The sequence below is a fragment of the Trichomonas vaginalis genome, chromosome II (genome assembly GCF_026262505.1).
Source record: "Trichomonas vaginalis G3 chromosome II, whole genome shotgun sequence".
Classification (NCBI taxonomy): domain Eukaryota; phylum Parabasalia; order Trichomonadida; family Trichomonadidae; genus Trichomonas; species Trichomonas vaginalis.
Genome location: NC_067204.1, coordinates 11,317,066 through 11,332,670, shown reverse-complemented (window position 1 = coordinate 11,332,670; position 15,605 = coordinate 11,317,066). Strand labels below are relative to the sequence as shown.

The following is a 15,605-nucleotide window of genomic DNA, read 5'->3' as shown; positions in this document are numbered from 1 at the left end:
TTAAGTGAAGTGAATTTGATTTCGATATTGAAGAAAAACTCATTATTGACTTTGAAGAAGCATGCTATTACTTAGCCATGGAACATTCATAGTATATTCTTTGCTCTCGTGCTATGTAATAATGATTTTATTGCACGATTCAAAATATAAAAAAAATTTTATAAATGTCGAATAAAACAGTAGTAAAGCCTATTAAGAATCCTCCAGTATTTGAGCATGATGACATGCGAAAACTTGTTAATCTAGCTTTTTTCGAGGATACTGTTTATCTTTGTTACCAGAAAATCTATAAATTAGTTCTTTCAGGATTTATTCGAAACGAAGACAGTGCATTTTCATGGAATCAAGTTGCAGATATACCATTTACACAACGAAGCGGACAAAAAATGATCTCGGTTCCTAAAGGAATTGTGTTTTTTGGTGGCGAAGATGAAGATAATATTGTATACAACGATTTATGGTTTTGGGATGGTAAAAATTGGGATTACCTTGCAACAAATGTTCCTCCTCTAATCTCACCAGCGGCTTGTTATGCAGGAGATCATCAATTACTTATTCATGGTGGTCTTCGTGAAGATAAAACATTCAACAACGCCGATTTTTATTTTGTTGATTTAGAAACATCAGTTACAAAGCAAATATCTCTTAATTTTCCATTACAATTACACTCACATTCAATCACTTTACTTTCTAATGGTAAATTCTTACTTTATGGTGGCACCTCACCAGAAGGTGTTTCCAGTAAACTATACATAATCGATTTTGAAGCGAAAACTTTCGAAAGAATCGAATCACCCTACGAAATTGCTACGACAGGACATTATACAGCCGAAATATATACACTGCTATTCTGCATTGGAGGCTATGATGCACAGAAAAAGCCACAAAGTACATGGTTATTTAACTTCGACCATAACATTTGGTTTAAATACAAACTAGATGTTAATTTCGATGGTGTTTTTGTATATACATCAGCACTTGTCGGAAACGGTGTCGCATTTCATTGTATTTCTCGTAATTACGATACATTTCTGACATATTCCATTTCAAAGAACACTCCATCATGCAACATCAAAGATACACAAAGCTTCACAAAGTTTGTTTCTAACCAGCTTAAATACTCTATCCAAGAGTTCACAATTCCAAGTCGAAAGAACACTATCGACAACCGACTTGTAGAAATCCGTGATCAGTTCCTTAGTAAAGCGACAGAATGCGGTGTTGGTCAAGATGTCATCGAAAACTCAAAAACAGTCTTTGATGATTTGGATAAGTTGAACGAAGTCAAATTCCGTATCATCAGTCTTAAAAGCAGCATCAAGAACCAGCCTAAGATTTCCAACCTTCGAAACGTCACTCCTTCACACTACGACCGCGACAAATACGTTGAACTTCGCAAGTTCATCGAACAATCTAAGATTGAGCGTAAATCAGCACGTGACAAAGCCATTTCTCTCAGCGAAAAGATCGACCATCTTTCATTCTCTAACTACGTCGCTAACATCAGGAACAGCCGTCCTCTTGACTGCACCAACGAAGATGTCGACCGGAAACTCGCTAAATCACAACAACTTGCACAGTTGATTGCATCTATGCGGGAAGAGAAAGAGACACACCTTCGTCACCGCCAAGAAGAGTCACGTCAAGAGATGGAGAGTGCACGTACAGAAGTTGTTCTTCTTGACCAGATCGGTGCTAGCTGGGAAGAAGCAGACTGTCTTCGTATGGCAGCCAATGAAGCTAAAGAAGAATGTCTTCGCATTGTTGCCAAACTTATTTTGTTGCGTATCGAGATTCTCAATCAGATTGTTGACTATCCACTTTCCACTCGTCTTGAGTTAGTTGCACAACAGGAGACACCATCCAAGTGTCTTTCAGTTAACAAGATGATCCAGAAGAAGCGATCACTCATCCGAAACTTGGACAAGATGATCAACGAACTTTTTGTCAATTCACACAAGAGTGATTCAGAGCGTATCAGCGAACTTCAGTTAGCAGTTGAGAACATCGGTGCATGGGCAAGTGCAGCTAAAGAAGTTTGCACGGAAGTTAAGAAACCTATTCCACAACTTGGAAATGTTCCACGCGAAAACTTCGCAATCGAGAAGATCGACATTTTCATTTCATCACTTGCAGACTGGGAATACGATTTCGAACTTAAAGATTACACACCATTCATTGTACGACAACCCGAAACTCCCAAATAACTATCATTATCATTTCATTTTCATTTTTATTTTTATTTTGTATAATTCTGTTGTATTTTTATTTCTCTTTTATTTATTCCTAAAATATTTTTCATCTTTAAAGGAATAAGATGCTTTTATAACACTTATGCTCTAGCATCAATAGATTTGCCTGATTCTGTAGAAACTATTTATGAAGAATCATTTCATGGAAATTTTGCACATAATGGTTTTACATGGAGTGCAAAAAATGCTCAAAATTACGTAGAGGATGCTTTTTGGGGACAAAATTTTTTAACATTTTTTATACCAAAATCATTAAATGAGAGAATGTCAGAAAGTGGTCAGTATACTCTAAATGATGTTGGGAAGAAATAATAGAAATGTAAACTATTCAAAAATTGAGATAATTGGTGAATGTGCTCTCTTTGCGCTGGAAAACTTTCAATCAGAGTGAATTACTTGCAAATTTTTGATGTAATTACAAAATATCGCAGTCAATAAATGAATTCAATCATATCTCCGATCATTCATCTTCAATTTCATGAAGAATTATACTAGTCGTAAGTAGAATCGTCTTTTAATATAATATAATGAGTTCAGTGATGAATTAATTTTACATTACGCTTCATAATTCCCATTGAAATTTAAACAATTTCCAATTGGTATCTTCGACATATAAATCATAATATTTTCGTTAGATATTCATATCATTTTATATAAATATTCATCACTCATCAAATTGTTCATTTACAGATTCATTTGAGATTTATATTTTACAAATAAATGAACCATATCTTTCTATTTTATATAAAAATCAAAAGACAATAATATTATTTAAACATGATTTTCTTTATTTTTTATCAAATTACTAGTTTTGAACCATTTGGTTACAGAGATGAAAGTGAAGAAGTTCTTATTAGTTGTTCAGCGGGATTAATTAGTGAAATTGTTATTCCTCGAACTGTCAAAGAAATATATAGCGAAGATGAAAATAATTATGCCTTCATGAATTGTAAATATGGAATCACATCAATTAAATTTGAAGAAGGCAGTGAGATTATCAGTATTAGTAATTATAGCTTTTGTTGGACAATTATAGAATCAGCCGATCTCAGTAATTGCAATCATCTTACATTACTTAATGAATCAGTCTTTAAATTATGTGAAAGATTGAAAATTATTGTGTTCCCTCCAAATATTTCAAGTATAGGGAAAAAATGCTTTTATAATAATAGAGCTCTAACATCAATAGATTTACCAGATTCTGTAAAAACTATTTATGAATATGCATTTTATTATAGTGGATTAACAACCATAAACGTTTCAAAAAATTCTAAATTAAAAAAATTAAACACAAATTGCTTTTATGAGACAAATCTTTTAACATTTTTTATTCCAAAATCACTTAGTGAAATATCTTCTGAAGCATTTTGTGATTGTAAATCTTTAGAAACCATAACAGTTGATCCAGAAAATGAATATTTTAAGAGTGATACTAAATCTTTATTTTCAGGAACAGATAATTCAACATTATTTAGGGTTTTTAAATCATATTCAGAAAGCGAATATATTGTTCCTAATTATGTTACGAATATTTCCGGTTATTGCTTTTATCATGTGAATATTACATCTATTAAACTTCATAACAATATTGCATGGATTGGCAGTGGTGCGTTTTCTTATTGCACATCATTAACAAATATCACAATCCCTGAAAGTGTAACATCTATTGGAGATTATGCATTTGAATATTGCACATCATTAACAAATATCACAATCCCAGAAAGTGTAACATCTATTGAAAGTGATTCATTTTCTTCTTGCACATCATTAACAAGTATCACAATCTCTGAAAGTGTAACATCTATTGGCTTTAAAGCATTTAAATATTGCACATCATTAACAAATATCACAATCCCAGAAAGTGTGACATCTATTGGAGATTTTGCATTTTCTTCTTGCACATCATTAACAAATATCACAATCCCTGGAAGTGTAATATATATTCGAGATCATGCATTTTCTTCTTGCACATCATTAACAAATATCACAATCCCTGGAAGTGTAATATATATTCGAGATCATGCATTTTCTTCTTGCACATCATTAACAAGTATCACAATCCCAGAAAGTGTAACATATATTGGAAGTAGTGTATTTTCTTCATGTACATCATTAACAAATATCACAATTCCAGAAAGTGTAACATCTATTGAAAGTGATTCATTTTCTTCTTGCACATCATTAACAAGTATCACAATCCCTGAAAGTGTAACATCTATTGGCTTTAAAGCATTTAAATATTGCACATCTTTAGCAGTTGTTATAATCCCAGAAAGTGTAACATCTATTGGAGATTTTGCATTTTCTTCATGTACATCATTAACAAGTATCACAATCCCAGAAGGTGTAACATTAATTGGAAATAATGCATTTTCTTCTTGCACATCATTAACAAATATCACAATCCCTCGACGTGTAACATCTATTGGCTTTAATGCATTTGAATATTGCACATCTTTAGCAGTTGTTATAATCCCAGAAAGTGTAACATCTATTGGAGATTTTGCATTTTCTTCATGTACATCATTAACAAGTATCACAATCCCAGAAGGTGTAACATTAATTGGAAATAATGCATTTTCTTCTTGCACATCATTAACAAATATCACAATCCCTCGACGTGTAACATCTATTGGCTTTAATGCATTTGAATATTGCACATCTTTAGCAGTTGTTATAATCCCAGAAAGTGTAACATCTATTGGAGATTTTGCATTTTCTTCATGTACATCATTAACAAGTATCACAATCCCAGAAGGTGTAACATCTATTGGAAATTATGCATTTTCTCGCTGCGAAAACTTTATTAATATTACTTTCCAAAACACCTTCTATTCACTTACATTTGGATCTGATCCATTCAAGGATATTGAAAATCCAATGAATATCACCATTTCAGGAAAATTTAATGTGAATTACGATTATTCTTATCCTGCATTTCCATATGAAAGTAATTTATTTATCACAAATCAAATAGTCTTATCGGATAATTGTAAAAAATTATTTGGAGAAAAAAGAGTTCATGTTCGCTTTGATAACACAACAACCCTTTCAGATCGAACAACAATTGCTGTCCTTCAATATATATCTATTGAAAATATCTCTATTCCGCTCTTAATTTATAAAACTATTCATATTAATAAATGTTATGAATATGAGATTGCCCTTCTCACGAATTTTATCATTAGTCTTAATAAACGAGCTGTTTCTTGAATAATTTATTTTTAATCTTAATAACGTTACTGGAAAATAAGAGGACAAACGATATGAAAAAAAAAAAACTCTTATTTCCGGGTAACGTTAGTATATTTAATAAGAGTTATTGAAATAGTTTGTCGTTTTAAAGATAAAATACATGATTTACTTTATAAATAATTCTAGATATTTAAAAAAAAATTACAAAAACAGTTTGAGAGGGCCGAAATCCCTACACTTCTCTCTAATATATAGATCAAAAGAAATAAAATGGAAAATTATAAAATGAATGGTAAAATAAAATAAAAATGAATTATATAAAGAAATTTGATAATGAATATCGAGGCCATTGATGTAAATTAGTATAAATCTTCAAATAACTCTTCAATATCAGCTACTGGTTTGTTTGGATGAGTAAAATTATTCGTGTAATATTTTCCTAGTTCATTTGCTAGAGTTGCGTAATTAGACCTCTGACAGTGATTGTGTTGATGACCAAACTCGCCGCAATTAAGGCAAAATACACCATTACTCCAAGATTTATCGTGTTTAACAGGAGAAAGAGCAGTAACTTTATATGGCCCAGCTTCATCATTGTAATATCCTGGTTCTTTCATTAATTGTTCAATGACTTCATCAACATCATTCATAACTTCGGCTTCAATCGATTGTAATGTTGGCAATTCTTCATGGCATTGAGCAGAAATATGGCCCATTTGACCGCATCTGAAGCAGATTACATTAGAAACCTTATTTGTCGATTGTTTTCTTGAAATTTTTTGTGGATTTGGGGGTAATCTTTTTACTTCCGTCTCAACTGTCGATAAATTGAACATTGCTGCATGATACATTGCAGCTTCTTCATCTAGGCTGAGACTGCGATCGCTAATCATATTTTCAAAGAAAAGTGACAAAAATTTATAAAGATCACAAATATTCCAGAAATCCAAATCTTTGCTAAAATAGTTGACATTATTTAAACAGAGAATTTTGCCTGTACAAAACAATCACATATCCACAAATTCAAAGAAATTTAGTAGAATTGCGAATTTGTTTGGTTTATATGTATTTACTCTCCAGAGATTACATAAAACTCTGTGAATTTTATAACTTTTAGACTGATAATTCAAAAATTTGAAACAAAAATTCATATTGTACGAATATTCTATATATCAAACTTCGTGAAAGGCCTTTGTGTTTGATCAAAATACTATTACAGTTAAAATAACACTTTATAAAATTCATGATAAAAAAAATTACAACAAAAACAAGAAAATAACTCTAAATAATATTTGAATAGCTAAAACAGCACTCAAACTAACGTGGTCCACGTCTTATTTTCAGGGAATATTTTTGTTCTTTATGAATCGGAGCCCAATCAAACATTAGATCATTTTGGATTTCATTCTCTTCCATAAAATCTATGAACATCTGCTTCAGTGCATTATAATCTGGTGTATCGTCACTTTTCAGTGATTTTATTGTTCTCAAAAAATCTCCAAACATATCAGGACAATCCTTACATATTTCAGTCACAGAACTTGTCATTTTTGTATTTGTAAGGATGTTGGCCCTTTTGTTGGGATCTGTTGTTTGGATATTACTCCAAGGAAGAGCTCCTGTGAGAAGGTATACTAACATATAGGCAAGACTCTCAAGATCATCCTTTGGTCCTTGTTGGTAATTCATATGATTTCCTGTTGAAGAAAATAATTGATTTCCTGTTACTTGTGCAGTAACGAGAGGTGGCAAAATACCATCTCGTCTTGCTGGTAGGAAAGGTGATGTGAGGCCAAAATCAGCTAAATATAAAATCTTTGATTTATCTCCTCTACCGATTAAAATATTTTGTGGTTTGATGTCTCTGTGTATAAATCCTCTTGAATGAAATGTTTCAAGACGATCTATCATTTGTAATGCAATCATTGTAACGGTTTTTAATGAAAATTTATGACCGCATTCTTTAAATAATTCTAATAAGTTGGCACCAAGCAACTCTAGAACCAAGATTCGCTGATTTTGTTGTGCCAAAAAAGCATGTTGTACTGCAAATCCAGGTGTATCTTTCAAATACTGATATACGCGTGCTTCGTTATATACCTGAGATTGTTTTAAATCTTCTCTTTCAACTTTTAACGCTACAAATGTTTTTGTTACGTTATTGTACGCGCAATAAACTGTGCCGAAGCTTCCTTTATTCAAGCTTTCGAGCACAGTATATTGATTCAACAATGACATTGAATTGTCACTTTTCAATTTTTTATATCATCGTATAATTTCCTTATAGGAATGTACGACATTGTGGAATTATAAAAAATAATTCATTAACGATACGATCAAAAATTGAGATAAAGAACTGCTGAAATTTACTATAAGAGTCATGTTCCAAATTGCATTAAAGTGATAAAAGTATTAGGAACATTCTATTATGATCATCGACAAATTATCGAACGAATATGACTCAAATTAAAAATTGACGGAGAATTTTGGTAAAACAAAACTATCAACAAAAAAAAAAAAAAAAAAAAAAAAAAAAAAAAAAAAAAAAAAAGGAAGTGGGGCTTCCAGGCACTTCGTGCCTTCTAGCCCTGAGGATGATTGATATAATGAAGTTTTTTTTTTCTTGGGGTGGGCTTCCAGGCGCGTTGCGCCCTCTAGCCCACATAAATGAAGTTCTTATATACGGGTCTTCCAGGAGCTTTTCACAAATTATATATGTTTTCATGTTTTGTCAAGACTTCTTCGTAAATGTTTTGTCGAAACTTCTTCGTAATGAGCGTAAATGACCCAAAAATAATGTTTATGTTAGAATGTTAGATCTAACACCTTTTCTAACATGTTTTCTAACATCGTAGAAAACTCATGATTTCTTCGTAAATATTTTGTCGAAACTTCTTCGTAAATGTTTTGTCGAAACTTCTTCGTAAATGTTTTGTCATGATTTCATCGTAATGAGCGTAAATGACCAAAAATAATGTTTATGTTAGCATGTTAGATCTAACACGTTTTCTAACATGTTTTCTAACATCGTAGAAAACTCATGATTTCATCGTAAATGTTTTGTCAAGACTTCTTCGTAAATGTTTTGTCGAAACTTCTTCGTAAATGTTTTGTCATGATTTCATCGTAATGAGCGTAAATGACCAAATTTCAAGAGTTTTCTACGATGTTAGAAAACATGTTAGAAAACATGTTAGATCTAACATTCTAACATAAACATTATTTTTGCTGAAAATTTCATGAAATTTCATGACTTCTTCGTAAATGTTTTGTCACTTTTCTGTCACTTTTCAGGAAAAAACATTTTTATTATTATATATAAATGAATTTTACAAAACCGCCGTTACCGTTCTTTGGAAATAAGAGTAAATGTAAAGATATTCTATTGAGAGAACTTAAGAAACTACCGAATGGTCTAACATTTGTAGATTTGTTCGGTGGAAGTTTCTATATATCCCATCTGTGCCATATAATATTTCCAGACTCAAAGATTATATGCAATGACTTCGACAACTATATGGACCGTCTCAAACATATTCCAGACACAAACAATATATTGAAAGAGTTAAAAGAAAAGATACCTATAGGTAAGATGGAACGTATACCATTAGATAAGAAAAATACTGTCAGAGAGGTTTTGAAAAAGGCAGAGTATATTGACTGGGATAGTATATCTGCTAGACTATTATATAGTGGTGCTATAAGAGTTCATGACATTGAAACACTTATGTCAAAAGTTTTATATCTTAACTATACAAATGTTTTCAAAGAGGACATAGAAAAATATATTGAGGGTATAGAGTTTGTGAGATGTCATTGGACAGATTTGTATGAAAAATATAAAGACAAGGAAAATGTTTTCTTTATAGTGGACCCGCCGTTCTATAACACATGGGATTTTCAATACCAAGTAGACTGGACTTTGAGAGACTCTTTAGAAACTTTAGACGTTTTACATAACCATCCATGCTTTTACTTTACATCCGATAAAAGTGGTTTGGAAAGTGTCATGAGATGGTTAGAGGACATACATGACTATGAGTTTAGATACGATAAGATAGAATATGAGAGAGGTCCTATAAACCGGAGAAAGTGTCATAACAAAGAAATTTTACTAGTAAGTAAATGTGGTTTGAAATAGGACTACTTGTTTTAGGTTTTTTCCATTGTGTCATTTATTTATTTGACGTGGCAGAAAAGTACAGAGAATATGAAGATGAACCAATGCCTGCAAATGTTCAGCATATGTACTCGTAAGAGATATTTTTATCTAATATTAAATGGACGCACAGAACTTAGCGAATGCACAGCAACCTGGACAACCAAACCCAGAGAATATTCCAAATGAAGTTAGAATACAAACTGCAATGGCAAACTATGGTCAAGTGCCAACAGATGTACAAATGCAAACTGCCATGTCAAATGACGCTGCGTTAGGCTTACCACCATGGTATGCAAATATGAGATGGAAAGAGTTTTATACAAACCCTGAAGTGGGATATAAACAACTTTATGCAGATGACGCGAACACAGGAGTTGACCCAGAATATGTTTTCTACCAGAGGAGAAACAGAATGTATGAGCTCCAGTTAAAGAATGCTATGGAACTCAACAGGAAACGTAAGAGACTAGGCGGACATTAGATTTTTACATATAGTAAAATGGGTTTCTTCAGTAAGATAGGAAACTTCTTTCGAAATGTTGGAAGAGGTATATGGAATGGAATAAAAACCGTAGGAAGAGGAATTTGGAACGGAGTCAAAAATATTGGTAAAAGAGTAGGTCAGTTCGTTGGTATTATACCTAAAGACCCTGAACCAGAAGAACAAGCTCCTGTTATACAACAGCCTGAACCTGCACCACAGTCTAGTTGGCAACCAAATCCAACACCTCAACCGTATTAAAAAATTATATTTTTACCGTTCGATAGTAGTTGTATATGAAACTAAGTTCTAAGTAAAACGCATGGTATAATGGAATTATTCTTTTTCTTCCATCTGTAGTAAACCATACTTGAAAGTCTGAAATACTTCCACTTGGTGGTTCGTATAACTTTGTAGGTTTTTCGTAAAAGTCATTTGCCAAGCATAAGAAAGAGTTTTGGGCGCCAGAAAATGAAGCATGAACAATAATAGCATCTTGGTCGAAAACATTTTCATATGTTCCATTAGGGTTTTCGACTTCATAAAAGTCTGGGTGTACTGGATATGCTGCAGGCTGATTTAACATCCTCAAAAATCTATACCATGCCAAGTTGTTATATTTTGTAGAAATATAAACGTTTTCTCCAAGGTCTTCTATTCTATTGATTTTAACAGTTGCATTTTTCCTGTCATAAATAATATCGAGATGGTACTCCCCCTCGTCAATGTTATACTGGTTTGCATATTCGATATAGATATCGTTTATTTTTTCTTGAAAAGCTTGAAGAGTTGTTTCTAAGTTTACAAGCAAACTAACTTGTAAAAGTTTTCCCTGTTCAAATTTCTCATACATACGTTTTTCTTTGTTATAGTATCGAACTTCAAAACCGACCGTAAATGGGAAACCATGTATGGCTTCTGAAATGAACTTCATTCTACGAAAGCCAATAGCTTTTGTGACAGATGGGTCTCTTAGCCATCTTAATGGGTAGTCAAAACGATAGCCTTCATGCTTTACGGTCTCTGTCTCAAACTTTTGACCGACATTAGTAAAAAGTTCATCTAATGGTTTAGTTGTAGCAACTCTTGAATTTTCTTTTTCTATTGAAAGCATATTTTATCTAGAATAAAAATGTCGAAAGATATTGCTTCCATGAGAGAAATACAACACAACCGACAACTCATTATGCAAGCTCTAAATAAGAACACAACAAACTTTTCAAACTATTCTAAGATATCTGAGTCATTGAAAGAAGGAAACTTAAAACTGACATTAAACCCAATGACAGATGAGTTTCTGTTTCAAGACAATAAGAACAATACTGTCTGTATAAATCCAACAAAAGGAACTTTAAACGAGAAACCTATAAATGAACTTCTTTTGAAAGCAGATGTTGACAACAAAGCTGACAAAGAATATGTAGACGATGCAATAGCAAAAGAAGAAGAAAGAGCTAACAATGCTTATGCAACAAAAGAACATACTCATCCTGAACTAGCAGACAAAACATATGTTGACAATAAAATGTCAAGTGAAGTGACAAGAGCTGAAAACGAATATTCTAAAAAGACTCATACACATTCTATATCTGAAATAACAGACTTAAACGTTAGCCTTGAAAATAAAGCAGATAAGGAATATGTGGCTAGTAAGTTAGAGAAGAAAGCGGATAAGGAATATGTGGATGAAAAAGATAACGAAATGAAAGAAAGGGTTGACTGGTACCATGAATGGACATCGAAGACTTTTAAAGTTAAAGCCGATACAGGATGGGTTTCAGGATGTTTAGACCTTAAAGCAGATAAAACTTATGTTAACGATGAGTTAGAGAAGAAAGCAGACAAGAACCATACACATACAAGTTTTACAACTGTTGCTATAGAAAGTATTGAAGGAACGGTTGAAGAAACTGGTGGGGATGCAATATATTGTAAACCTCCTAACTTTCCACAAGGTTTAACATCGGATGACGACATAACGACGATGGGAAACATTAGATGTAAAGATGTTTATGTCATGAAGGATGAACATAATATTAAATTCACTGCTCAAGATTTATATGACAAGAAAGCAGACAAAACAGAGCTTCAAACATTAAAGACAGAAATACTTCAAACATTATATCCTATAGGCTCTATTTATACGTCAATGAACTCTACCAGACCAGAAGTAGTACTTGGTTTTGGAACTTGGACTCAAATAGTCGACAGGTTTTTGTATTGTGCAAACTCTTCAAAGGAAACAGGTGGAAGTAAAACGATTTCAGGTGAAAATTTACCTGCACATAGTCACTACATAGATTTAAGTACATCTCAAGCAGGTTGGCATAAGCATAAATTTTGGGATTGGTCAGCAATGACAAAAGGTAAAGGATATGATGTTAAAGACAACGTTCAGTTTGCTATAAATTGTTTCTGGGGTAACACTCAGGGAGATGGAAACCATACACATCGCGTTTCGGGATATACGCAAACAACGGGACAAAGTAAAGACTACATGCCACCTTACATGACAGTTTACGCATGGTATAGAAATGCTTAGTCGTCATTTTCAACTTCTTTAGCATATTCGTCAGGAGTTGTTTATATTTGTTAGGAACTGTCTTTGAAAGTATACCACCTTGAACTTTGACAAGTTTGAAACGAGGTCTGACAATAGTAGTTTTATCTTCTGCTTGCAGTCTGTACATTTTGCCATGTTTGCCTAAAACTTCATAATATTCTCTTGTATACTTTCTTCTATTTTTACGAACACGAATGTGAGTACCTGTCGGGTTCCCATTGTTGTCATAGTCAATAGTATTTTCATATGGGTCGCGTTTAGGTATTTCTATTTTTACTTTGTCGCCTTTCTTAAGTTTGAAGCCCGGCATTCTTTCTTGTTTGTCTCTTTTGACTAAACTATTAAATATATAGTCTTTCTCTAAGTCGGGGTTGTTTTTCATTTCTTCGGGGGAGTGGTTTCCCAAACCTTTTTGTTTACGGCTATTGTAAATATTTAAAACTTGTCTCATCTTTGCCATGGAGAAATGTCTATACTTGTCGTCATATGACATTTCATTTGCTTCACCACCTTGTGGTTGGTTTAAGTCTCTTAAGATTTTTATACAACTGTCAATGACACCAAGAGCAGAATGGTTTTGGTCGACAATGAAATATTGGTTTACATTTTTTGAACGCAGATAGTTTTTAATATCGTCTGATTTGAAAGAACTTTCACAGTCAGATGTCAGTTTTGTTGGATGGTATTTGTCAACGAATATTGTCAAAGCAGTTTTCACATCTAAAATATTTTTGGACCATAATGGTATGGCTTCACAGTATCTTGTGTTTTGACCAACAAATATTAGCCAGTATGGTGGTCCATCTTCTCTATATCTCGGAATGTTTTCCAAGATATCCATAAACCAAGCATTTGGTGTCGAACTAAAGATTTTTACCATGAGTGCTTTCTTTGTTGCTTTAGAAACATAGGGGTCCTTGTTTGGATTCGTCATTTTTTACCCTGTAAGAAATGGGTTTATTTGGCGCATTAGCAGGAGTTGCATCCAGATTTTTACCCGCAGTGGGAACAATAGCCAGAGGTGTATTTGGAGTTGGAAGGAAGATTTTGAGTACATTAGGTATACTTAAAGAGAAAGCACAACCTATTATACAAACTGTACAGAAAGGTTGGGATGTAGCACGAGATGCAACAAATCTTATTCCAAATCCTGAAACAAGAGGAAAAGTTCAAGGATGGATGGATAATGTAAGAACACAAGCAGGAAACTATTATAACAAAGCAAATGACTACTATAACCAAGCAGGACACTATATGGACCAAGGTGAAAGATTCTTTAACAGAGGATATAACCATGCACAACAATGGGTAAACAATAACCAACCTCAACCGCCTCAAACGTGGGGAATGTAAAGTTTTTTACTGAGATGAAATGAACAATACAGCATTGAGACAAATGGGTTCAAGATGGATTTGTCGACTTCCAGCAGTTACACAACGTGTTTGTCAAGTTCTTCCTATACCTCAGGAAGTTTTAGACCGACTTAAAAAACAACAACAACCAGTTGAAAACAAACCAAACTAAAATTTTTTACTGAGATGAAATGACCGAAGAAGTTGAAACGGTAGATTTGACACCACAAACAAAAAGTTCAGAACCATTGTCAAAACCTGTCAAAGAACTTACAGATGAAGAGAAAAATTCAATAATAGAAAGTGCCAGGTCTGGAAATACAAACCCTAACTACAAAGTCACTTTTCATAGAAATGGAACGGCTAGTATCTCAAAAAAGAAACAGACTCTCACAAATAAAATATTGAAGTCTGAAGGAACTAAAGAGACAACAGATGGAAAAGTTTACTTCACCGACCAACAGTTCATTATAGAACATCTCATTGACTTAGAGTCAAAATATTCTAAACTTTACAACAAACACAAAAAGTTGAAAGGAAAACAGAAACAGATGGCATATGATATTTATGAAGATGTTGACGACACTACTATTCCAGCAAGTGAGGTAAAGTCAGAAGAACCGAAAAGTGACGAAAAACCAATAGAAGAAGGGGAGCCAAAAACTGAAGATAAACCAAAACCAAAGTTTAGTCTCCAGACTAAACCAAGTCAACCTTCATTAGCTGGTATGGGTTGGCGTCAAAGACTTTTGGCAGCGGGTGGTTACGTAAAGTAAAGAAAAAACATTTTTTTTATTTTTATAGAAATGTACGCTGAGTCTGTCGGAAAAGACCGTTGGGAAGACATAGATGAAGAAGTCTTTACAAAACATTGACGATGAAGTTCATGAGAAATTAGATGAAGAAAGTTCATGAGAAATTAGATGAGAAATATGAAATGGCATACCATTTAAAATAAAACATTTTTTAAAAAAAAAACATTTTTTTATTTTATTTGAAATGTACGCTGAGTTTGTTGGAACAGACCGTTGGAAAACTTGTTTGTTAGATGAGAAATATGAAATTCACTGTTGTGAGTCATTTGAAGTCAGAAACAAAGAGACAAAAAGAGTTTTAAGCGGATGGGAGCGAAATGACGGATATGCTATGATGAATCTGGGTGGAAAATGCTATTTAAAACATGTTGTCATTGCAACTCATTTTATACCGAATCCTAACAATTTACCTTTTGTAGACCATATAAACCATATAAGAAACGACAATAGACTTGAAAACTTACGCTGGGTCACTTGTTCTGAAAACAATAAGAACATAGGCAAATTTCGAGATATTGTATTCGAATTTGTCGACGAACTAGAAGATGAAGCAATTGAAATTACAGACTATGGTAAGCATACGTTTGAGTTTTACTACTACAGCGAAGAACAGGACTCTTTCTACTTTTATACCGGCGTAAACTATAGAAAATTACAAGTATATTTTACTAAGGCAGGCTATGCTTATGTAAACACTAGAGATACAGATGGAAAAAACGTTCAAATACTTCTTAACAAATTCAAGAAGCTATATGGCATACCATTTTAAAACAGTATATTTTTA

General features: G+C 33.0%; 13 protein-coding genes across 13 annotated transcripts, besides 2 other annotated features; 9 read left to right on the top strand and 4 right to left on the bottom strand.

The window, feature by feature from the left end:
- Positions 1-164: 164 nt before the first annotated feature.
- On the top strand, positions 165-2,300 carry TVAGG3_0526220 (Kelch-type beta propeller family; the record flags this gene model as incomplete). Its single annotated transcript, XM_001310018.1, has 1 exon — positions 165-2,207. One exon carries the CDS (start codon positions 165-167, stop codon positions 2,205-2,207), a length of 2,043 nt encoding a protein of 680 aa, XP_001310019.1.
- Positions 2,301-2,509: 209 nt separating this feature from the next.
- Positions 2,510-2,534: a mobile genetic element.
- Positions 2,535-3,029: 495 nt separating this feature from the next.
- On the top strand, positions 3,030-5,465 carry TVAGG3_0526200 (surface antigen family; the record flags this gene model as incomplete). Its single annotated transcript, XM_001310017.1, has 1 exon — positions 3,030-5,465. The coding sequence occupies one exon, from the start codon at positions 3,030-3,032 to the stop codon at positions 5,463-5,465; it is 2,436 nt and encodes an 811-aa protein (XP_001310018.1).
- Positions 5,466-5,583: 118 nt separating this feature from the next.
- On the bottom strand, positions 5,584-6,389 carry TVAGG3_0526190 (retrovirus zinc finger-like domains family; the record flags this gene model as incomplete). Its single annotated transcript, XM_001310016.1, has 1 exon — positions 5,807-6,340. One exon carries the CDS (start codon positions 6,338-6,340, stop codon positions 5,807-5,809), a length of 534 nt encoding a protein of 177 aa, XP_001310017.1.
- A 326-nt stretch (positions 6,390-6,715) lies between these two features.
- On the bottom strand, positions 6,716-7,677 carry TVAGG3_0526180 (protein kinase protein; the record flags this gene model as incomplete). The annotated part of the gene is made up of 1 exon (XM_001310015.2): positions 6,765-7,373. One exon carries the CDS (start codon positions 7,371-7,373, stop codon positions 6,765-6,767), a length of 609 nt encoding a protein of 202 aa, XP_001310016.2.
- A 290-nt stretch (positions 7,678-7,967) lies between these two features.
- Positions 7,968-15,605: part of a mobile genetic element that runs on past the window's edge.
- TVAGG3_0526170 (uncharacterized protein) lies at positions 9,728-10,090 on the top strand (the record flags this gene model as incomplete). The annotated part of the gene is made up of 1 exon (XM_051237446.1): positions 9,728-10,090. The coding sequence occupies one exon, from the start codon at positions 9,728-9,730 to the stop codon at positions 10,088-10,090; it is 363 nt and encodes a 120-aa protein (XP_051095270.1).
- TVAGG3_0526160 (serine threonine-protein phosphatase family) lies at positions 10,109-10,351 on the top strand (the record flags this gene model as incomplete). Its single annotated transcript, XM_051237445.1, has 1 exon — positions 10,109-10,351. One exon carries the CDS (start codon positions 10,109-10,111, stop codon positions 10,349-10,351), a length of 243 nt encoding a protein of 80 aa, XP_051095269.1.
- On the bottom strand, positions 10,356-11,204 carry TVAGG3_0526150 (uncharacterized protein; the record flags this gene model as incomplete). The annotated part of the gene is made up of 1 exon (XM_051237444.1): positions 10,356-11,204. One exon carries the CDS (start codon positions 11,202-11,204, stop codon positions 10,356-10,358), a length of 849 nt encoding a protein of 282 aa, XP_051095268.1.
- Positions 11,223-11,631, top strand: TVAGG3_0526140 (phage tail repeat-like family; the record flags this gene model as incomplete). The annotated part of the gene is made up of 1 exon (XM_051237443.1): positions 11,223-11,631. A coding segment is annotated over one exon (409 nt), but the record flags the coding sequence as incomplete, so codon positions are not given.
- Positions 11,793-12,632, top strand: TVAGG3_0526130 (phage tail repeat-like family; the record flags this gene model as incomplete). The annotated part of the gene is made up of 1 exon (XM_051237442.1): positions 11,793-12,632. The coding sequence occupies one exon, from the start codon at positions 11,793-11,795 to the stop codon at positions 12,630-12,632; it is 840 nt and encodes a 279-aa protein (XP_051095266.1).
- On the bottom strand, positions 12,848-13,587 carry TVAGG3_0526120 (uncharacterized protein; the record flags this gene model as incomplete). The annotated part of the gene is made up of 1 exon (XM_051237441.1): positions 12,848-13,587. A coding segment is annotated over one exon (740 nt), but the record flags the coding sequence as incomplete, so codon positions are not given.
- Positions 13,605-14,006, top strand: TVAGG3_0526110 (uncharacterized protein; the record flags this gene model as incomplete). The annotated part of the gene is made up of 1 exon (XM_051237440.1): positions 13,605-14,006. One exon carries the CDS (start codon positions 13,605-13,607, stop codon positions 14,004-14,006), a length of 402 nt encoding a protein of 133 aa, XP_051095264.1.
- TVAGG3_0526100 (uncharacterized protein) lies at positions 14,026-14,178 on the top strand (the record flags this gene model as incomplete). The annotated part of the gene is made up of 1 exon (XM_051237439.1): positions 14,026-14,178. The coding sequence occupies one exon, from the start codon at positions 14,026-14,028 to the stop codon at positions 14,176-14,178; it is 153 nt and encodes a 50-aa protein (XP_051095263.1).
- TVAGG3_0526090 (phage tail repeat-like family) lies at positions 14,198-14,782 on the top strand (the record flags this gene model as incomplete). The annotated part of the gene is made up of 1 exon (XM_051237438.1): positions 14,198-14,782. One exon carries the CDS (start codon positions 14,198-14,200, stop codon positions 14,780-14,782), a length of 585 nt encoding a protein of 194 aa, XP_051095262.1.